We start from the raw sequence: 20,461 nt of genomic DNA, 5'->3' as shown, positions 1-20,461 counted from the left end.
AGCAATTTTTTCACCAAAAGTTCTGTAAAAGCAACAGTTCTCGGTGTTTAAAAAGTTGAAATTTTTAGAATTTACTAGTTTTAACAATTGCAGTAAACACACCAAATTACAATATTGTAACAGCCCAAGAATAAAATCTAAAAATTTAGATATTAGATAGGTGTGAAAATCTGAAATCTTAGAAACTTTCTATTTAGTTTCGTAAATTAGACAGTTTTCGAGTTAAAAAGACGAAATTTTCAAGCGATTTACTAGTTTCGATCTTTCCATTAGACACTCTAAGTTACAATATTGTACTTGCGCAGAGAAAAAATTGAAAAATTTTGATTTTAGGATGGATCATAGTGAAACTTTTAAAAACATTTTATTTAGTCCTGTAAATCGAACAGTTCTCGGCTTATACAGTTGAGGTTTTCTGGATTTACTAGCTTTAATCACTGCACTAAACACACCAAATTACAATATTGTAACTAAACTAAAAAAAAATTGTTCTAAAATCAGAGCGAAAGTAGGATTTTCTTTGCCAAAAGTCTTGTAAATCCGACAGTTCACGGTTTAAACAGTTAAGATTTTCAAAATTTACAAGTGATAATCTTTGTACACATCAAATAACAGTGTTGTAACGCAAAGAAAAAAAAATTGAAAAATTTTGATTTCAAGATTGAGATGAAAATTCTACAAACTTTCTGTTTAGTCCTGTAAATCAAATAGTTATTAATTTAAAAAGCTGAGATTTTTAGAATTCACTAATTTGAATTTAAATTATTAGACACACATTCCAATATGGTCAGAAAAAAAAATCTAAAATTTTGATTTTGGATAAGAGTGAAAGTAACTTTTTATTTAATTCCGTCTATTAATAGTCCTGTAAATCCGACAGGTCCTGATTTAAAAAGTTGAGATTTGTAGGATTTATTAGCTGTAATCTCTGTACTAGACCTACCAAATTACAATATTCTAGTTACCCAGAGAAAAAAATTTAAAAATTGAGATTTTGAATCGGAGTGAAAATCTTAGAAACTTTCGACTTAGTCGGCCCGTAAATTGAACAGTTTTTAAGTTCAGAAAACGAGATTTTCAGAATTTACTAGCCTTGATCTCCCCATTAAACACTCCAAATTACAGTATTCTAACTGCACAGGGAGAAAAATAATAAATTTTGATTTTAAGATCAGGATAAAAATTTTAGAAACTTTATATTTAGTACGGTAAATCCGAAAGCTTTTAGTTTAAAAAGTTGAGATTTTTAGGATTTACTAGTTTTAATCCCTGTACTAGACACACCAAATTACAATATTGTAGCTACTCCGAGAGAAAATCTAAAAACTTAGATTTTGGATCAAAGTAAAAATTTTAAAACATTTTTATTAGTCCCGTAAATTGAATAGTTTTTGAGCTTAAAAAATAAGATTTTTAGGAATTACTAACTTTGTTCTTATTATTACTTTAGGAGAAAAGTTCAAAAATTTGTTTCCAGAATTAGGGTGAAAATTTGAAAAACTTTCTATTTAGTCCTGTAAATTAGACAGATATCAAGTTTTAAAGCCGAAATTTTCAGAATTTGCCAGTTGCGATATCTATATTAGACACACCAAGTTACAAAATGGCTACTGCACAAAAAAAAATAAAAAAAATTGTTTTCAGAACCAGAGTAAAAATCCCAAAAACTTTCTATTTTGTCTTGTACCACCTGCACTTCTCGTTTTACTCGAGTAATCAACCTTCGTGTATGGGAACTGGACGACTGGACCACTTTCTCTTTCTTACGTCACGCTTGTAGTTCGACTGGTTGCAACCAAGTCTATTAAAAACAAATTTTATGAAATTTTTTATCATTATCACTTTCTTCTAGGTCATGTCAAATTCTTATCTAACTCTTCTAATGTTACCAAAATCAATACTTTAAAAATTCCAGTTCAGTTTAATCAGTCGTCAAGATGTATCTCTTCTATTTCTTAGTCTTAGCAATTGTAGCCCACACTGTAATTGTAAATTGTAATCCCACTTCTAAATCTTCAGCAATTTTATCTTTTTCTTGCAGCTTACGCTCTCGAGTGTCAAGTCACTGATTTGGCAAGTCTGAAGAGTGGACAGGTAAAGGAAAGCAAACAAGATTGTGCTGAAAACGTTAAAACACTTATGGCGGCGCAAGATCTAAGCGGACAGAGCACTGATAATTTTGATATGACCCTGTTACAAAGTGGAGGCTACAGGTAAACCTTTGACAATTGAGTTATATTAAATTCAGTTTTATTTTATTATTTTATAGGGGCTTCCAAAACCGTGGTGATTAGAGGGTGTATGCCTAAAAATACCTGTGCGCTTATGAAGCGGATTATGAAAATGTCTTTGGAATTTGTTGATGGAATTACGTGCCAAGAGTGCAGCAATGATAACTGCAATAAAAATTTCTAAAAATTAGAAAAACAGAACTAGTTTGTTGGGTAGAAATTTGAATTTGTTTTGAATAGAAGTTTTGTGCTTTGACGTAATTGTTATCTACATGGTTATAGACACAGAGTGATCTGAAAGTCAAGGCTAAAGTACAGTTTGTCCAATGAATTTTCCTTCAGTAGATATTTTTAATCTGCTTTCATTAAATCAATATTTTTTCCATAATGAAAACAATTTCGTTATTAATTTTTTCATATTATCCATTTACAAAACATAAAAATCAAATTTTCGTAGATTTTTGTTAAATTAGAGTGTACTTAGCGATATGCATAAATCGAATTTTTTTTCTGTTGATATTATTTTAAGTTTTATAAGGGAACTGTTGAGGATCCAGTTGAAACCCCTATATGTTGAAATTATAAATTTCTTTTATTTTTCTCGCACGACGTAAAATTCTAATCGAGTTTGAAACTTAGAAATTGAACTTTTGCCATTTGAAATGTCAACAACTCCAAGAGTACGTTTTTTTGAAATTACAAACTAACTCGTATTTCTTTGAGATTTTAAATTTTCAGGAATTACTAATTTCTATGATTTATGTTGGATAGACTAAATTACAAAGTTGTAACCACTTCACAAGCAAAAAATTGAAAAATTTGTATTCCAACATTGGGGAGAATGTAGCAATTTTGTTACTAAATTTTATTTAATCCTGCAATTTTGATAGTTTTTGGGTTTTAAAGACGAATTTTCTAGAATTGACTAGTTTTGATCTTTCTATTAGACACACCAAATTACAAAATTGTAAGTACTCAGGAAAAATTTTTTTTTTTATTTCAGAATCAGGGAGAAAGGCGCGAATTTTCACCAAAAAAATTGTAAATTCGACAGTTCTTGATTTAAAAAGTTGAGATTTTCAGGAATTACTAGTTTCGATCTCTCCATTAGACACCCCCAATTGCATATTGGATCGGCACAGAAAGAAAATCGAAAAATTTATATTCGAAAATGGGGAAAAAAGAACCTAACAATTTTGTTACTAAATGTAGTCCTGTAAATTAAACAGTTTTAGTTTAAAAAAAAGAATTTTTAAGGATTGACTAGTTTCGATCTGTCTATCAGACACACCAAATTAAAAAATTGTAAAAACTCAAAAAGAAAAATTAATTTCATTCCAGATTCAGGGAGAAAAGCGCGATTTTTTCACCAAAAGTTCTGTAAATCCGACAGTTTTCGGTTAAAAAAGTTGAGATTTTTAGGATTTACTAGTTTTGATTTCTTCATTAGACACCCTAAATTAAAATATTGTAACTGTACAGGTAGAAAATTGAAAAATTTTGATATTAAGACCAGGGTATTTTAAAAACTTTCTATTTAGTTCTGTAAATTTGGGAGTTCTAGGTTTAAAAAGTTGAGATTTCCAGAATTTACTAGTTTTCATCTCTCCATTAGACACTCCAAATTACAATATGTATAGCTGCACAGAAAGAAAATTGAAAAATTTATATTCCAGAATCGAGAAAAAAGTAGCAATTTTGTTATTATTTTTAGTGTTGTAAATTGAACAGTTTTTGGGTTTAAGAGACGAATTTTTCAGAATTGACTAGTTTTGATTTTTCTATTAGACACACTAAATTACAAAATTGTAAGTACACAGAAATTTTTTTTTTTTTATTCCCGAATCAGTGAGACAAGAGCGATTTTTTCACCAAAAAATCTGTAAATCTGACAGTTTTCGGATTAAAAAGTTGCGATTTTCAGGATTTACTAGTTTTGGTCTTTTCATTAGACACCCCAAGTTACAATATTGTAACTGCACAGAGAAAAAAAATAAAATTTTTGTTTTTAATATCAGGATAAAAATTCTAAAAACATTCTCTTTAGATGGCAGGCTTTTCATGACAGTTCTGAAATATGACACTATAAAGAAAACAGTGCTGCCAACGTGTTTCAAGTTTTACAACTGTTAAAATAGAAGCACTTGCAAAAAAACGTTCCACTGATGACTCATCTCTTTACGTTTCGTGGTGGCTCGTGCAACCAGTCCAACCACCTGCGCTTCCCGTTTTACTCGAGTAATCGACCTTGGTATAAAAAACGTGAGAACTAGACCACTGGACGACTTTTACTTTTTCATAGTACGACTGGTTGCAACTCCGTCGATTAAAGCAAATCCGTGCAATTTTCAACATTATCACTTCTCTCTAGGTCAAGTCATATTCTTATCTGACTCTTCTAATTTTACCAAAATCAGACCTTCAAAAATTTCAGTTCAGTTTAATCAGTCGTCAAGATGCATCTCTTCTACTTCGTCGTCTTAGCAATCCTAGCCCACAGTGGTAATTTTACTTCAAAATCTTCAGAAATTTTACCCTTTTCTTGCAGCTTACGCTCTCGAGTGTCAAGTCACTGATTTGGCAACTCTGAAGAGTGGACACGTAAAGGAAAGCCGACAAGATTGTACTGAACACATTAAAAAACTTTTGGTGGCGCATGGTCTAAGCGGACAGAGCACCGATCAAATTAATATGAGTTGTTACAAACTAGAGGCCACAGGTAAAGTTTTGACAACTGTGCTATGTAAAATTCCATATTGAATTTCGTTATTTTTATAGGAGCTTCAAAAACTGTGGTGGTTAAAGGATGTATCCCCGAAAGTGGCTGCGGGTTTATGAAGCGGATTATGAAAACGTCTTTGGGATTTGTTGAAGGAGTTACGTGCGAGGAGTGCACCCACAGTAACTGCAATCAAAATTTGTAAAAAAAATAGAAAAACAGAAATAGTCTGTTGTGTAGAAATTTGAATTTGTTTTGAATAAATGCTTTGTTATTTGACGTCATTTTTATCTTCAGGGGTCAAGGTTGCGAATTTTTTTCACCAGATGTTTTTAATCTGCTTTCATTAAATAAATATTTTTACAAAGGAAAAAGTGACAAATTACTGTCACAAAACCAGGTCAATTATTTAATATGAAGAGAATTTTGAATTTTTTTTAGATCCTTTAAATGATTTTATCGAACTGCACTTAATTTTAAGACCATCACGTTCTTATTTGTATTAATTATAACCACTTGACTCCTGAACCACAATTCTTCACAGCGAGACTTCATTTAACTCGCAGTTACGCACCGGTAATAATGCAGTTTTTGTACTTCTTCATTACAATCATAACCACAGGTAAATAAACTTAACATTCTTATTTTTCTGAACTGCTTCTCGTAGCTTGTGCCCTCGAATGTTACGTCACGGATCTAAAACATCTAAATAATGAAAATTTACAACAAATCACGCAGAACTGTGAGGAGAACTTAAAACAATTCACTGAATTGGAAGGAATTAAGAATTATCTGTACGAGAACGTCGCTTTGAATTGTTTTAAAATTAAGGCTAGTGGAGGTACGAACTTTTTTTGATTTTTGGACAAATATAATTTTTTTCTTAGGTTCAAAAGATGTTATTGTCAAAGGATGTGTTCCGAAAAATGGTTGTGGGCTCATGAAAAAAGTTATTGAGTCTAGTCTAGAGACTGGACTTGATATTTCGTGTTGGGAGTGCAGCGACGACCATTGCAACGGGGGAAGTGTTCATTTTGGTATTCTTGGGTTGGTTTTGATGGTGCTTTCTTTTATTTTGTAGTTTGAGTTGTTTTCTTTACTTTTGAATTTAATTGTCAAAATTTACGGAAAAGTTTTACTTAATAGTTTGTATTAAGTTTGGTTTTTATTTGTAATAAATGTATTGGAACCTTAAATTTTATAAAATGAAACTATTCTCTTGTTAATTCAATTGTTTAGCCACAAAAACAAGGTTTTTTCAAATATCTACAAAATTAAGTAAATTATAAATTTTTGAAAATGCCAATTTTATTGTGTAATATAAAATAAAATTTCTAACACTTACGGGAGTCTTGAATTTTCACAAAATGATACCAGTTTCTTGTAGATTTCAGCATTTTTAACGCAAAAACCGGATATCTACAAAATTAAGAAAAATAAAAATTTTTGGAACTGGTTAAAGGGCCAATTTCATTTTATTTCAAAATAAAATTTCACATTTTTGCTGGAAGCTTGAATTTTATAAAAATAACACTTGTTTCTTGTCGATTTTAACTGTTTTAACGTAAGAACGCTTTATTTTCCAGGTATCTATTGAATTAAGAAAAATAGAATTTTTTGAATGTGGTGGAATCGCCAATTCCATTTTATTTCAAAATAAAACGACGTTAGTTTCTTGTAGATTACAGTCGTTTTAACGCAAAAAAAATTATTGTCTGAAAACCTCCAAAATAAAAATAATTTTTTTGAAAATGGTGGAGGCGCCGGTTCCAATTTATTTATAAATAAAATTTTAAACTGAAAAATTGGATTTTATAAAATAGCTTTGGTTTCTTGTAGATTTTAGCTGTTTTAACGTAAAAACAAATCATTTTCCAGATATTTACAAAATCAAGAAAAATAGAATTTTTTGAAAGTGGTGGAAGCGCTAATTTCAATATTTCCAAATAAAATTTCTAACTTTTATTGCAAGCTTGGATTTTGTAAAATAGCATTGATTTATTGTAGATCTCAACTCCTTTAACGTAAGCACGAGTCATTTTCCGGATACTTGCATTATTTAGAAAAATATAAAATTTTGAAGGTAATGGAGACACCAATTTCCGTTGTTTCAAAAGAAAAATTTCTAAATTTTAATGGAAATTTGGATTTCATAAAGTGGTGCTACTTTTAAACAAAAAAAACGGGTTATTTTACGGATATCTACAGAAATTAAAAAAATAGATTTTTTTTAAAGTGGTGGAGGCGCAAATTCAAATATTTCAAATTCGCACTGGAAGCTTCAATTTCATATTTTCTTGTATCTTTCAATTGTTTTAACACAAAAACGAGTCATTTTCCGGATACCTGCGATATTAAGAAAAATATAAAACTTTGAAATAAATGAAGACGTCAATTTCCATTAATTAAAAAAAAGTTTCGAAATTTTAATAGAAATTTAAGTTTCATAAAATAGAGCTATTTTCTTGGAGATTTCAACTGTTTCAACGAAAAAATCATTTTCCGAATGTCTACAGAAATAAAAAAATATAATTTTTTAAAAGTGGTGGATGCGCCAATTCTAATATTTCAAAATAAAGTTTCAAACTGTCACTGATGCTTGAATTTTATAAACGACTATATTTTCTTATGGCTTTTAACTGTTTTAACACCAAAATTTTTCGGATACCATCATTATTAAGAAAAATATAAAATTTTAAAAGTAATGGAAGTTTCAATTTCCATTATTTTAAAAGAAAAATTTCTAAATTTTAATGAAAACTTGGATTTTATAAAATAGTGCAATTTTTTGTAGGTTTTCAACTGTATTAAACAAAAAAACGAGTCATTTTCCGGATGTCTACAAAAAAAAAAATGGGAAGTGGTAAAGGCGCCGGTTCCAATATTTTAAAACAACATTTCAACCTTTCACTAGAAATTTAAATTTCATAAAACGACAATATTTTCTTGTGGAACTCCAATGCTTTATAAAAATTCAAAAAATCTAGATAATTTAGGAAACTCGGAAAAACTGGACGATCTTTAAAACGTCTTGGAAAATTATTTGGGAATACAAAAAAAGGAGTCGACAGCGCTGCCAACACATTTCACAACAAAGGCCGGTTCGACGTCGAAGAATTAATTCAACCAGCAGCGATAAAAATAGAACAAGGAATTGGAAAAAATGGTCCAACGATACTTTATTCATTTTCGTGATCTAAAACCAAAAAATTACACTCAAAACTGTTGCAATTCTGACATCACGTCTCATTTTTAGACCACAACTGTTCCAAACTAATTAAAACTATCTTACATAATCTCATCATCTAAATTGGTCCGATAACAATTAACATTGATCTACAACAAACTAAACATTAAGACTAGCTTCGTTCGTTTCAAATTAAAAATAGTCAACTTTATAAATACAAAATAGCAAACACTGCCGCTGTTGAGATCCAACCACATTTCACACTGAAAGCAGAATCAGGTGCTGTAGTTGTAATAATTGGATTTGCGTTGCATAAATTTTTGTTGCAGTTGAAACAGTCGTACCCATTAGGACAGCTGACTTTCCCTGTGGAATCAACAATGACGCACTTTCGTAACGCTTTGGTCTTATCAGTGGCGTCTGAAATTCAACTGGGTAAAAAAAGAAACGATCTTCGTCTCCACTGACCTTTCTTCACTTGTCGACTGCATCTGGATGTGGTAACCTCGCCACATGTCACGACGTCAGCTTTGTTGTCTTCGCATTCTTGGGAGACAGGATTGCATAGATAACACTGCAATTGAGCTGCAGAAAGTGCAACTAAAGGGAAATTTGAGTCGGAACTTATTTTTGAATTTAGTACTTACTCAAGGCTGCGATGCAAAATAAACCACAAACGTATTTGTTCATATTCACGGCTAATTTTACGACTTTCGACACACGTTTGTTGGCTACTTCGTTGCGACAACTATTTGTAAATTCAATTTCGTAGAGTGGAAGGAAGGTCATGTGATTGCGTGGATCTGCACTGTTAGAGTAGTATTTTCACAGCTGGTTTGTTTAGGTGGAAATGAGGGAAAATGGCGGGTTTTCGCGATTTGGAGATTTATGCGTTAATGTTAGGTTTTACAAAGAACATAAATATTAGGAGTACAAGTTGGCCCGCAAAGCATCAATAAATCATTGAAAAGAATTATGACTGTGGGAAATAAATGTGCTTTGAAGTGCACGCCGCTTGACATGCGAAAATAAAATTCTGATACACTTTTTTGTCGTTAAAGAAACTGATTATTTTCTTCTAGATATCACGCACAAATTCACAGAAAAGTCACATTACTTTCTTCGAGATTTTGTCTGTTTAAAACCAGAACGTTTTTTTTTTCGCATATCTATAAAGAGATAAAAAAGATTTTTGAAACTGGTGGAGGCGCAAATTCTATTTTAATTCAACATTAAATTTCAAACTTTTAGTGGAAGCTTGGATTTTAGAAAATGCACTGGTTTATTGTAGACTTCAACTGTTTGTCTTACAAATGAGTGATTTTTCAGATATCAACAGAATTAAAAAAAAAATAGTTTTTTTTTGAAAATGGTGAATTCCAATATTTTCAAATAAATTTTCTAACTTATGATGCAAACTTGAATTTCACAAAATGACTACAGTTTCTTGTGGATTTCAACTGTTTTAACGTAAGAACGAATCATTTTTCAGATGTTTACAGAATTAAGAAAAATTGATTTTTTTAAACTAATGAAAACCCCCCCAATTCCATCTTTTTTATTTTAATTCATTTTTGACTGGAAGCTTAAATTTTGTATAATTTTATTGGTTTCTTGTAGATCATAACTGTTTTAACGTGTTATTTTTCAGATATCTAAAGAACAAAAAAAAATAGAATTTTTTAAAAGTGGTGGAGGCGCCCATGTCCAATTTTTCTAAATAAATTTTGTAATATTTAATGCAAGCTTGGTTTCACATAATGACACCAATTTCTGGTAGATTTCTACTGTATTTAAGCAGAAAAGAGTCATTGTCCGAGTATCTATAGATTTAAAAAAAAAATGAAAAATACTGAAACTGGCCGAGACGCCAATTCCTTTTAGCTACAAATAAAATTTCAAATTTTATTGAAAGCTTGGATTTTAGAAATAGCATTACTTTCTTGTAGACTTCAAGTATTTTAATATAAAAACTTTACACCAGAAACCTTTCATTTTAAGACGATGTGAAAATTTTCAAAATTTTACTTAAATTGTAAGTCTTTATAAAATTCGTAATTTTGTCAAAAATCATTCTAACAAATAAATTTGAGGGAGTTCTTCTCTTGAATTCTTTATTAACTAAAACAAATTGCAAAATTATAGAGCGGAAAACAAAAATAAAAAAAATATACTAAAGCGAACCTAAAATTTGTACAATTTTTTGTATTTCTAACAATTTTAATTCTATAGCAATAAAATTTAGAAAGGTTACTATTTCTAAAATTGTGGAGCAAAAACACAAAATTATTTTTTTTAATAGCCCATAAATGTTCAACATTTTTAAATAAAATTCCAAATTTTTTGTAAAGCAATGACATTACTACTTTTCAGTTAAATATTAATTATCAAATAGGAAATTTGATTTAAAAAAAATATAATTTTTTGAAAGTGGAGACAATAATAATTTGAGTATTTTGGAATACAATTTTTAACTTTTAATGCAAGCTTGAATATCACAAAATGGCATCAGTTTCTGGTAGAATTTGACTGTTTTTACGAAAAATTTACTCATTGTCCAAGTGTTCTCAGAATTAAAAAACAATTTTGAAAGTAGTGATGGCGCAAATTCTATTTTATTTCAAAATAAAACTGCTGACATTTAATGCAAGTTTGAATTTTACAAAATCGACGTTAGTTTCTTGTAGATTACAATCGTTTTAACGCAAAAAAAATTATTGTCTGAAAATCTCCAAAATAAAAATGTTTTTTGAAAATGGTGGAGGCGCCGGTTCCAATTTATTTAAAAATAAAATTTTAAACTTTCTGAAAAATTGGATTTTATAGAATAGCTTTGGTTTCTTGTAGATTTCAGCTGTTTTAACATAAAAACGAATCATTTTCCAGATATTTACAAAATCAAGAAAAATAGAATATTTTGAAAGTGGTAGAAACGCCAATTCCAATATTTCCAAATAAAATTTCTAACTTTTAAATGCAAGCTTTGATTTTGTAAAATAGCATTGATTTATTGTAGATCTCAGCTGCTTTAACGTAAACACGAGTCATTTTCCAGATATCTACAGAATTAAGAAAAATAGAATTTTTTGAATGTGGTGGAATCGCCAATTCCATTTTATTTCAAAATAAAATTTCACATTTTTGCTGGAAGCTTGAATTTTATAAAAATAACACTTGTTTCTTGTCGATTTTAACTGTTTTAACGTAAGAACGCTTTATTTTCCAGGTATCTATTGAACTAAGAAATTTTTTTTTTTTTAAGTGGTGGAGGCGCCAATTGCAATTCATTTCAAAAAAAATTCAAACTTTTACTGGAAGCGTAGATATTGTAAAATAGCACAGGTTTGTTGTAAATATCAACTTATTTAACGTAAGGAGTCATTTTCCAAATATCTACAGAATTAAAAAAAAGAATTGGAAACTGTTATTTTCTTGTAGCTTTCAACAGTTTTAACACAAAAACGAGCCATTTATCAGATATGCACAGAATTAAGAAAAAATGTATCTTAATGTTGGCGGAGTCGCCACTTTTATCAAATTTCAAACTTTTGCTTGAAATTTGGCGTCAGTTTCTTGTAAGCTAAAATTGTGGATCGCTTGAAATTTCATTCCAATTCCCTCACATCCCGTAGGCAACTTCCAGGGCATCTGCGCAACGTTAGCTGCTGACCCACTTCCTCTTTATTATGTAAACAGAGTCGTAAACAGTTTACATCACTTCTTCGTTCTAAAAATACAAAAATGACATCACCCATCAATTACAGAGTAGGCCTCACCCGTGCCCTTGTAAATTCATCAATACATCTAAATCAAATCTTATTTTAGTTAGCACTCAATTATTTCCAATACCATCCTGTAAAATACTAAAAACGGACCATACGGTCACATGAATCCCCCCCATTTATTCTGTTTTCCCAGTTCTAAGTAGGTTGAAACCAAAACAGTCGCCTCGCATACTCCAAGAAAAATGAAAGGAATTCTTATCTTAACACTCGTTTGTCTTGCAGTGAGCGAAACTTGTAAGTACAAAAATCTATTTTCGCTCTATTTTTCTTGAGAATTTATTTTAGTCGCTGCCGACACCCTCACGTGTTACCAATGTAGCAACGTTTTACAAGAATGTGAAGTTGATAAAGCCGTCGAAGTGAAATGTGGCGTGGTGTCAAAGGCCAAATGTAGCAAACAGATCAAAAAAGGTACGATTTTTTTCTTCTTCCTTCTGTTTCTAATTGTTTCCACAGGGTCAACCGACGAAGAGAAAGCAATAAGAAAATGCGTGGTTCCTCCAACGAACGGCCAAATTCCCTGTCCTGATGGATACACCTGTCACAACTGTGATAGCAATTTATGTAACTCTGGCTCTCCGTTGAAATTCGCGTGGGGGAGTTTGATTGGAGTTTTGTTTACCTTGTTCTATATGTACTGAGTTTTTTATTTATTTATATAGATTGGTGTTAATAAAAGATGCATTGAAGATGTTGTGTATGACGTCCGATCCTAATTTTAGTTTAATAGTCATAATCGAATGCATCACACGTTTGAAGGTGCAAATATTGACTAATCAATGCGAAAGTAGAATTCCGTGTTTCTAATTAACGGGACGTGAATATTAAATGATGTTTCACTTTTATGTCTCCAGATTTGTAGTTTCATTTCTTCATGGTTCTGTTTCGTCGTCTATTTTTATCTATGTCGCGTTGCAAATTTTCCACTGTTTTGCATTGTTACGTGTTTCGTGCTTATCTCTCTTTATTTATTATGTTTTTCCATGTCATATGTAAAAAAGGGTTTAAAATATGAAGTTAAATACCTTCACAAAAAATGTAAATTTTTTTAAAAACAAAAATTTTTAAAATTTGACTTGGTCGTTGTATAAAGTTGTAATTTTATAGTTTTTAAACAGCCCCACGGCAGTAACCTCTAAAAATTTTATTCCTGTAGCACTGAAGATAACAAAATAACGATATTTTATCGAAAATTTTTAAATTGCTTGTTTTTGTTAAACAAATATTTACAAAATTTGACTTGATTGTTGAATAACGTTGTAATTTGATACAGTTTTTAGACCCGCTCAAAACAGCAACCTTTCCAATTTTTGTTCCTGTAGTACTGCAGATAACGAATTAACATTTAAAATTACAGCATTTAAACCTCAATTCTTAAATTATTTGGCTCTTTCTATAAATGAAAATTTCCAAAATTTGACCTGCTCGTTCTATGAAGTTGTAATTTGGTACATTTTTTAGACAAATTCAAAACAACAACCTCTAAAAAATTTTGTTCTTGTAGCACTACAGATAACGAATTAATAGGATTTAATCAAAAAATTTTATTTTTTTTTGGTTCTCTGAAAAACAAAATTTTACAAAATTTGGGTTGATTGGTTAATAACGTAATTTGGTACAGTTTTTCAACAGGTTCAAAGCAGTAACCTCTCAAACAAAATTTGATTTCTTTAGCACTGAAGACAACGAAATCATTTAAACCAAAATTCTTAAATTCCTTGGCTCTTTCTAAAAATAAAAATTTACAAAATTTTAACTGCCTGTTGTACAAAGTTGTAATTTAGTACAGTTTTTAAACAAGTCACAGGCACTAACTTTTTAAAATTTTGTAAGTGTAGCACTACTGATAACGAATTAATAGAATTTAAACCAAAAATTTTAAATTTCTTGGTTCTTTCAAAAACATTTTTTTTAATTTGACTCGATTGTTCAATAACATAATTTAGTACAGTTTTTAAACAGATTTAAAGCAGTAACTTTTTAAAATTTGATTCCTGTAGCACTGAAGATAATCAAATTGCGGTATTCAATCGAAAATTTTTAAATTGCATGTTCTGTTTTTAAACAAATATTTGCAAAATTTGACTTGCTTGTTGAATAACGTTGTAATCTGATAGTTTTTAAATCGGTCCGAAAAATCAACCTTCCAAAATTTTGTGTCTGTAGCGCTACAGATAACGAAATTACAGCATTCAAACCAAAATTCTTAAATTTCTTGGCTCTTTCTAAAAATAAAAATTTCCAAAATTTGACCTGCTCGTTGTATCAAGTTTTAATTTGGTAAATTTTTTAGACAGATTTAAAACAGCAACCTCTCAAAATTTGATTCCTGTAGCATCAAAGACAACGAAATTACAGCATTACAGCTCTTTCTAAAAATAAAAATTTTCAAAATTTTACCTGTTTGATATACAAAGTTGCAATTTAGTACAGTTTTTAAACAGGCTCCAGGCAATAACTCTTCAAAATTTCGTCCCTGCAGCGCTAAAGATAACGAATTAACGGCATTTAAACCAAAATTTTTAATTTTCTTGATTTTTTCAAAAACAAAAATTTCCAAAATTTGACTTGATAGTTTAATATCGTTGTAATTTGGTACAGTTTTTCAACAAGTTCAAAGCAGCAACCTCTTAAAATTTGATTCATGTAGCACTGTAGATAATGAAATGACGGCATTCGAACATTTTTTTTAATTTCTTAGCTATTTTTAAAAACAAACACTTTCAAAAATTGAATTGCTTGCTCAATATCGTTGTAATTTGGTACAGTTGTTAAATAAGTCAAACGCAGTTACCTCTAAAAATAACTATTCTATAGCACTGTAAATAACGAAATCACAAAATTTAATCAAAAAATGAATTCAATCGATCGAAAACAAGCGGCTCAGCTGTTGTTTTCTCGACTCTGTTGGTAGCACTGCGTCTTTTGACAGTTTGAACAAAAACACAAGACAGATAACAGTGTTACCAACCCAATTCCAGTGCCACTTTTCGAAATTTCCCCTAGTTCAAACAAGTCAATAAACTCAAATCAGGCCATCGCACAGGTTGCCGTTCCAATTGTCCCAACAATATTATTTTTGCATGTTCCTTCATCATTCCATTTCCTCTCTCTTTCACTTCCTTTTTCCTAACAATTGAACCGTGCGCGTAAAAATCTCAATTTTCCAATGTAAATAATCTCCACCATCTGCGTTCTATCATAATCTATAACAAAAAGTCTATTCTAATTTTAGTGATCCAGACCGTCGCGAATCCGCCATTAGCAAAAATGTTAAAACCTTTCTTTTCGTTGGTGTTGTTCATCGTGATCCACGAAGGTGAAAAAAATCCATCACTCAACTCTCGCTCTCAACTTTACATTTTCAGCACTCAATCTGACATGCTACACGTCAAACTTCGAAAGTTTGATGACTGGTAACATTGAAAACTTAACAAAACATCAACTTCAAGATTGTAATGATTACATTGAGGAAGTATCGAAGTTATCAGTGACGCCAACAAATGTCACAGAAACGTTACATTGTTTCACGATTGCGGCAGGTGAAAACTGTTTTTTTTGTTAAGTCTAACTTCAAATTCTTGTACTTAGATTACATGGATGTGGAGTTCAAAGGGTGCATCCCTGAAGAAATGTGCAACAACATGGTGAAGGTCTTCAAGCAGATGATACAGACCAAAGGAGGAGTTTCTGAAGATGCTATGGGCAACGTAGACTGTGAAGAATGCGAAGAAGATGGGTGCAACTACGTTGAAGTTTTGAAGAAGTTTTGGACCAAAGAGACTGAGGAAACGACGACGGAAAGGCACTCTTCAGTTAGTGATGGGAATTGTTTTCGGATAAAGTGCCCCAGATGTTTGGTTTTTATTATTTTTTATTACTCTTTATGTTATGTTATGAAAAACAGATAATTGCCAAAAGAAAATAAACAAAATGGCAGTAAAATTTTATGAGTTTGCGGTGCTTTATAGGTGAAGTAAACGGGCAAAATTTTCCCTTTTTGGTTGTCACGAAAAAGCTACCAACATTATAAAATTGCAGAGCCTCTTGGACGTGGTTTTCCACTCTGTCAAGCACCGACAAAAATTTGTCCAATTTTTTTGTCCCTGAAAGATCAACCAACTTCCACAGCCTTCACGAACAAAGAAAACTACAATTTTCTCACATCATCAACTTCTCACTCGCTAATTTTTAAATTTGTTCGTCCTTGGCTCATCAATCTTTCTTTGTTTTTCCAAACCAAATTACCTTAATAAATAGGTAAAGTTGGAAAAGCCCAAGAGTGTGTCTAAGCAAACTAGAAATGCCCTTTTTCGCACAAAACCCCACTCCCTGACCTCAATCTCCAAATTCGATATAAACAGCGTTTCTTAATAATAGGACGTGATGTAAAAAGAAGTGTAAATAGACTTGTGACCGTCAGTGCCCCGCCATTGAATTCTAGCACATTCGCTGACCGTTGAATCTGTTAGTTGGATTTGAGCAGCAGCGCGAAACGTTGTGAACCGGGCTTTAAACATGAAAGGGTTGTTATTCTTCGTCGTCGCAGTGGCGTTCTCGCTACACCAATGTGAGTGTTTCCCTCAAATTATCCCGATTTTTTCCATTTTTTGCGTTTTAACCCAAACAAAGTGCACACCCACGCCGCCAACTCATACAAATACTATTCTAGGTGAGGCTATTAAATGCTACTTTTGCTTGGACGCCTGCAAGCCTGACGACAACAAGGTGAAGTCATGCGGATCCACAATCGGGGATTCCCAGGAGGCAGTTTGCACCACTGAAATCACCAAAGGTTGGTTACTCTGTTGGTTTCAAAACTCGCTAAGTTTTTTTTTCAGAATCTAAAACTCCAGAAGTTGCTATTCGGAAATGTCAAATTGTACAGAAAGGGACGGACGCCCCCTGTCCTCCCAACGCTAAGTGCACTTCTTGTAAGAGCGATTTGTGCAACGCAGCGCCATCTCTCAGCGCTAACATGGCATTGATGGGAGCCGTCGCCAGCGTCGTCTTCGCAAAATTATTGTTAAACTAAATGTGAGATAATACAGTACTGTAAAGTAATAAAGATTACGTAGGTTTAAGATTTTATTGCGTGTAGATTCTACCTCGAGGTGGCGCCACTGTTCTTTCGACGATCGATGCGAATGTCGCCGGTTTTCAACTCTTAAAAAAATGATGAAAATCTGTCTTATTTTTGCGAGTTTATTTGTTTTTCAGTGCTGTAAGTATTCAATTTGTGTTTGTAGACATTTTGGCTTTGATTTGGGGAAGTTTTAAAGACGTGGTTGATTAAATTAGTGAGCTGGGGTTGCCAGTGGCGGAGAGTTGAGTGCCCACTAACCAGGCTTGAATATAAAAGTCCATAATTTCTCTTTTTTGTGACAAATTGTAGAATTATAATTTTTTTAGTAGAAAAATGAACCCATTTCCTGATGTAAGTATAAGTTTATCTGGTAGAGCAAACAAAGACACCATAAGACTAATCTGTGTTTGTCTGTGCTGATTGTGCAACTTGTTACAAGAAGAGGGGAATTGTACTTTTTAAAATAGAGCATGTTGGCAATCCTGTTATTATCTCAACATCCAATTGATTCTCAGGGCTGCCAACACACTGCTTATTTTAATGTCCACTTGTGCTTTATGTGTTGCCTACTTCCAGGCGCGCCCGTCTCCCCCATTGTCGCCACTCCACCCTGGCGCCCCAAAACACACAAACCAAACAATATCCCACCCTCCTAGCGCCACAAAGTCTCGTCAGATCAATAACACTGGCGCCAACTTCTTGTAGGTGAGGCCCTCCGCTGCAACAAATGTAAAGACCCCAAAGACTTCAAATGCGCCGAGGTGGACCCGGAGACTTGTCCCGTACCCAGTGCGGCCGCCAAGGCAGCTTGTTTAGTCCACATTTATTTAAATAATAGTGGTAACACTGTCATTGATAAGAAATGTGTGATTTTGGACGAGTCTGGGAAGTACCGGTGCGACCAAAGTCTGGGAAAAGAAGAAAAATGCGATGTTTGTACTGAGAACATGTGTAACACGAACGGGGGGCGGAATTTAGGGGCTGCAACGCCGGTGGTAGTTTTAAGTGTCTTGTTATGGGTGTTCACAAGATTGTTACAATAAAATTTGTGCAGTTTTTGTAATTGAATCGACAAGAGGGGAATGAATAAAAAATGGAATTTCCGTCGTCCCGCCCTCTCCCAGACTGAAATTCGATTCTTCTCCACATGTTATTCCTCAAGTTTAACTGTGTGCTATGTGACCAACACCACAACTCGCGGTCTCGACGCAGCAGCTAACGAACCAACACGAAAAATAAAGAGAGGTTTCGTTGAATTGATAGGCCGCCATTTCGTGTCGCTCCAAGTCTCTGTCTATATCCAGAAAAAAGTAACACTTTTCGGGGTTCAAAAATGGCAAAATTTGTATTTTTGTTGGTATGCCTGGCTGCTATTGAAGCAAGTAAGTACTTTTTTGTATATAAAAATAAAAATTGAGTTTAGTGACCGCGATTCTTGGCATTGCTGTTGTGGGTACGTAATTTTGTTGATTATAACGGAAGTTTTCGAGATCCGATACTGGGAAGGATTTCCTAAATTTACAATATTCTCATTATAATTACAATAATTAATCAGCCTTGAGTGTATTTACGGATCGTAAAATTTTACTTTTCATCGTAAAAACCGCGAGAATTTGGTTTATCTTTTCGCACAAAAAATGTTTGTCTTCTCGTGGTAATCTTTAATGAATGAATCATTGGGATTTTTTCCACGTCATTGATATTATACCAGATGCCAAAGTTCTTTTTTTGGTAGCGAGTCATAAGCATGCCAAGCACGCCAAGCAAAAAAAAACTGTCGCGCATAATTCCGATAACAAGTGTCATTGAATTACAAACTTGATAACTGAACTCAACCTTGTAGGTTTCGCTTTGAAATGCAAAATCTGCAAAAACCCCAACGACAAATCCTGCAAAGAGTTGGAAGATGAGACTTGTCCTGCAAACACTGCCAATCAGGATGTTGCTTGTTTGTACCACGTTTACAAGACCAGTGCAGAATCGAAAGAAGAAATTGTTGAAAGAAAATGTGTGATGTCAGGGAAAGGTAAGGCTTATCAGTGCGTTCCAGCCAGCACCAAAGAAGTGGAAGTTAAATGTACAACATGCGATAAAGATTTCTGTAATGAGAATGGAGCATCTAGGGTTAGTTTAGGGTCTGTGGCTTTTGTTGCTGTTGCAGCTTTGTTGGTACAGAAACTTTTGTAATAACGAATTAGTAATGAAGATTGTTGTTTTAATTAGTGCTTACGTATTAATGTGATATATGGGAATATGATCTTGTAATTATTGTACGTATTAATTAGATTTATTTTGTGGTGGCAAAAGTGGGATTAACGTGTTGTGACAATTAAAATGCTCCTTAATAAAAAAATTTAAAACTATTTTGTTGTTTTGAAAATCCGTAATTATGGGAATTTTGGTTCTGTGACAATTAAGTTTTGGGAGCAAACTGTCATCGACATTATTATTGATTGTGCCAAATTACAAATATTTCGGACATAAAAACGCATTTTAGAAATTTTTAGTTTGGTGGTAAGCAAAATTCGAAACTTTTTTTTATGAAAATCTGTAATTTCAGTAATGGCAATGAAATTTTGTAAGCGAACTGTCTTTGACATTATTGTTGAGTGTGCCAAATTACAAATATTTCGGACATTGAAGACAAATTTTAGATATTTTCACTTTGAGGGTGAAGCAAAATTTCGAACCTTTTTTATGTAAATCTGTAATTTTAGTAATTTTGGCTCTATGGCAATGAAATTTTAGGAGCTAACTGTTTTTGACATTATTGTTGAGTGTGCCAAATTACAAATATTTTGGAAATAAAAGACAAATAATAGAAATTTTTAATTTGGTGGTAAGCAAAATTCCAAACTTTTTTTTATGTAAATCTGTAATTTTAGTAATTTTGGCTCTATGGCGATGAAATTTTGAGAGCGAACTGTCTTTGACATGATTGTTGAGTGTGTCAAATTACAAATATTTCAGACATTAAAGACAAATTTTAGAAATTTTCACATTGAGGGTGAAGCAAAATTTCGAACTTTTTTTATGTAAATCTGTAATTTTAGTAATTTTGGCTCTATGGCAATGAAATTTTAGGAACGAACTGTCTTTGCCATTATTATTGAGTGTCCCAAATTACAAATATTTAGTACATAAAAAACAAATTTTAGAAATTTTCACTTTTAGGGTGAAGCAAAATTTCGAACTTTTTTTATGTAAATCTGTAATTTTAGTAATTTTGGCTCTATGGCAATGAAATTTTAGGAGCTAACTGTCTTGACATTATTGTTGAGTGTGCCAAATTACAAATATTTTGGAAATAAAAGACAAATAATAGAAATTTTTAGTTTGGTCGTAAGCAAAATTCCAAACTTTTTTTTTATGTAAATCTGTAATTTTAGTAATTTTGGCTCTATGGCGATGAAATTTTGAGAGCGAACTGTCCTCGACATTATTATTAAGTGT

General features: G+C 32.0%; 7 protein-coding genes and 1 long non-coding RNA gene across 10 annotated transcripts; 7 read left to right on the top strand and 1 right to left on the bottom strand.

The window, feature by feature from the left end:
• Positions 1-761: 761 nt before the first annotated feature.
• Positions 762-4,119, top strand: LOC148171942 (uncharacterized). 2 transcript variants are annotated; one of them, XR_015770406.1, is made up of 3 exons: positions 762-1,988; positions 2,042-2,213; positions 2,270-4,119. It is a non-coding gene; the product is annotated as an uncharacterized LOC148171942 (long non-coding RNA). The 2 variants fall into 2 exon arrangements; XR_015770405.1 differs by having other exon boundaries at positions 762-2,213.
• A 503-nt stretch (positions 4,120-4,622) lies between these two features.
• Positions 4,623-5,229, top strand: LOC148171941 (uncharacterized). 2 transcript variants are annotated; one of them, XM_088041321.1, is made up of 3 exons: positions 4,623-4,733; positions 4,780-4,950; positions 5,010-5,229. In XM_088041321.1, exons 1-3 carry the CDS (start codon positions 4,688-4,690, stop codon positions 5,153-5,155), a joined length of 363 nt encoding a protein of 120 aa, XP_087897447.1. In that variant the 5' UTR covers positions 4,623-4,687; the 3' UTR covers positions 5,156-5,229. The 2 variants fall into 2 exon arrangements, with proteins under 2 accessions (XP_087897447.1, XP_087897448.1); XM_088041322.1 differs by having other exon boundaries at positions 4,632-4,730.
• LOC148171940 (uncharacterized) lies at positions 5,214-6,294 on the top strand. The gene is made up of 5 exons (XM_088042384.1): positions 5,214-5,255; positions 5,319-5,337; positions 5,432-5,572; positions 5,618-5,791; positions 5,838-6,294. Exons 1-5 carry the CDS (start codon positions 5,214-5,216, stop codon positions 6,029-6,031), a joined length of 570 nt encoding a protein of 189 aa, XP_087898510.1. The 3' UTR covers positions 6,032-6,294.
• A 1,810-nt stretch (positions 6,295-8,104) lies between these two features.
• On the bottom strand, positions 8,105-8,922 carry LOC148171939 (uncharacterized). The gene is made up of 3 exons (XM_088041227.1): positions 8,785-8,922; positions 8,606-8,737; positions 8,105-8,557 (listed from the first exon to the last, which is right to left on the bottom strand). Exons 1-3 carry the CDS (start codon positions 8,825-8,827, stop codon positions 8,346-8,348), a joined length of 387 nt encoding a protein of 128 aa, XP_087897353.1. The 5' UTR covers positions 8,828-8,922; the 3' UTR covers positions 8,105-8,345.
• Positions 8,923-11,878: 2,956 nt separating this feature from the next.
• Positions 11,879-12,611, top strand: LOC148171938 (uncharacterized). The gene is made up of 3 exons (XM_088041232.1): positions 11,879-12,156; positions 12,208-12,333; positions 12,379-12,611. Exons 1-3 carry the CDS (start codon positions 12,105-12,107, stop codon positions 12,561-12,563), a joined length of 363 nt encoding a protein of 120 aa, XP_087897358.1. The 5' UTR covers positions 11,879-12,104; the 3' UTR covers positions 12,564-12,611.
• A 2,581-nt stretch (positions 12,612-15,192) lies between these two features.
• Positions 15,193-17,011, top strand: LOC148171937 (uncharacterized). Its single transcript, XM_088042383.1, has 10 exons — positions 15,193-15,241; positions 15,291-15,464; positions 15,514-15,777; positions 15,830-15,893; positions 15,941-16,121; positions 16,183-16,287; positions 16,331-16,340; positions 16,403-16,492; positions 16,595-16,717; positions 16,764-17,011. The coding sequence occupies exons 1-10, from the start codon at positions 15,193-15,195 to the stop codon at positions 16,955-16,957; spliced, it is 1,254 nt and encodes a 417-aa protein (XP_087898509.1). The 3' UTR covers positions 16,958-17,011.
• Position 17,012: 1 nt separating this feature from the next.
• On the top strand, positions 17,013-18,111 carry LOC148171936 (uncharacterized). Its single transcript, XM_088041593.1, has 2 exons — positions 17,013-17,146; positions 17,714-18,111. The coding sequence occupies exons 1-2, from the start codon at positions 17,098-17,100 to the stop codon at positions 18,049-18,051; spliced, it is 387 nt and encodes a 128-aa protein (XP_087897719.1). The 5' UTR covers positions 17,013-17,097; the 3' UTR covers positions 18,052-18,111.
• A 138-nt stretch (positions 18,112-18,249) lies between these two features.
• LOC148171935 (uncharacterized) lies at positions 18,250-19,371 on the top strand. Its single transcript, XM_088041592.1, has 2 exons — positions 18,250-18,390; positions 18,852-19,371. The coding sequence occupies exons 1-2, from the start codon at positions 18,342-18,344 to the stop codon at positions 19,193-19,195; spliced, it is 393 nt and encodes a 130-aa protein (XP_087897718.1). The 5' UTR covers positions 18,250-18,341; the 3' UTR covers positions 19,196-19,371.
• Positions 19,372-20,461: the final 1,090 nt, after the last annotated feature.

Source organism: Gnatocerus cornutus, chromosome 7 (assembly GCF_029298725.1).
Source record: "Gnatocerus cornutus isolate USDA-ARS CGAHR chromosome 7, icGnaCorn1.1, whole genome shotgun sequence".
Taxonomy (NCBI): domain Eukaryota; kingdom Metazoa; phylum Arthropoda; class Insecta; order Coleoptera; family Tenebrionidae; genus Gnatocerus; species Gnatocerus cornutus.
The sequence above is the reverse complement of the archived record's forward strand: the minus strand, read 5'-3'. Positions and strand labels throughout refer to the sequence as shown.

Bases quoted from the DNA above. Each gene is read 5' to 3' on its own strand.
- LOC148171941 (XM_088041321.1), top strand. From the start codon at position 4,688: ATGCATCTCTTCTACTTCGTCGTCTTAGCAATCCTAGCCCACAGTG. The intron at 4,734-4,779 runs GTAATTTTACTT...CTTTTCTTGCAG, and splicing joins AGCAATCCTAGCCCACAGTG to CTTACGCTCTCGAGTGTCAA. The intron at 4,951-5,009 runs GTAAAGTTTTGA...TTATTTTTATAG, and splicing joins TTACAAACTAGAGGCCACAG to GAGCTTCAAAAACTGTGGTG.
- LOC148171940 (XM_088042384.1), top strand. From the start codon at position 5,214: ATGCTTTGTTATTTGACGTCATTTTTATCTTCAGGGGTCAAG. The intron at 5,573-5,617 runs GTAAATAAACTT...TGCTTCTCGTAG, and splicing joins CATTACAATCATAACCACAG to CTTGTGCCCTCGAATGTTAC. The intron at 5,792-5,837 runs GTACGAACTTTT...TTTTTTTCTTAG, and splicing joins TAAAATTAAGGCTAGTGGAG to GTTCAAAAGATGTTATTGTC.
- LOC148171939 (XM_088041227.1), bottom strand. From the start codon at position 8,827: ATGAACAAATACGTTTGTGGTTTATTTTGCATCGCAGCCTTGA. The intron at 8,738-8,784 runs GTAAGTACTAAA...ATTTCCCTTTAG, and splicing joins ATTTTGCATCGCAGCCTTGA to TTGCACTTTCTGCAGCTCAA. The intron at 8,558-8,605 runs GTCAGTGGAGAC...GTTGAATTTCAG, and splicing joins CAGTCGACAAGTGAAGAAAG to ACGCCACTGATAAGACCAAA.
- LOC148171938 (XM_088041232.1), top strand. From the start codon at position 12,105: ATGAAAGGAATTCTTATCTTAACACTCGTTTGTCTTGCAGTGAGCGAA. The intron at 12,157-12,207 runs GTAAGTACAAAA...AATTTATTTTAG, and splicing joins TCTTGCAGTGAGCGAAACTT to TCGCTGCCGACACCCTCACG. The intron at 12,334-12,378 runs GTACGATTTTTT...TTGTTTCCACAG, and splicing joins TAGCAAACAGATCAAAAAAG to GGTCAACCGACGAAGAGAAA.
- LOC148171937 (XM_088042383.1), top strand. From the start codon at position 15,193: ATGTTAAAACCTTTCTTTTCGTTGGTGTTGTTCATCGTGATCCACGAA. The intron at 15,242-15,290 runs GTGAAAAAAATC...TTACATTTTCAG, and splicing joins GTTCATCGTGATCCACGAAG to CACTCAATCTGACATGCTAC. The intron at 15,894-15,940 runs GTGAAGTAAACG...GTCACGAAAAAG, and splicing joins GAGTTTGCGGTGCTTTATAG to CTACCAACATTATAAAATTG.
- LOC148171936 (XM_088041593.1), top strand. From the start codon at position 17,098: ATGATGAAAATCTGTCTTATTTTTGCGAGTTTATTTGTTTTTCAGTGC. The intron at 17,147-17,713 runs GTAAGTATTCAA...AACTTCTTGTAG, and splicing joins TTTATTTGTTTTTCAGTGCT to GTGAGGCCCTCCGCTGCAAC.
- LOC148171935 (XM_088041592.1), top strand. From the start codon at position 18,342: ATGGCAAAATTTGTATTTTTGTTGGTATGCCTGGCTGCTATTGAAGCA. The intron at 18,391-18,851 runs GTAAGTACTTTT...TCAACCTTGTAG, and splicing joins CCTGGCTGCTATTGAAGCAA to GTTTCGCTTTGAAATGCAAA.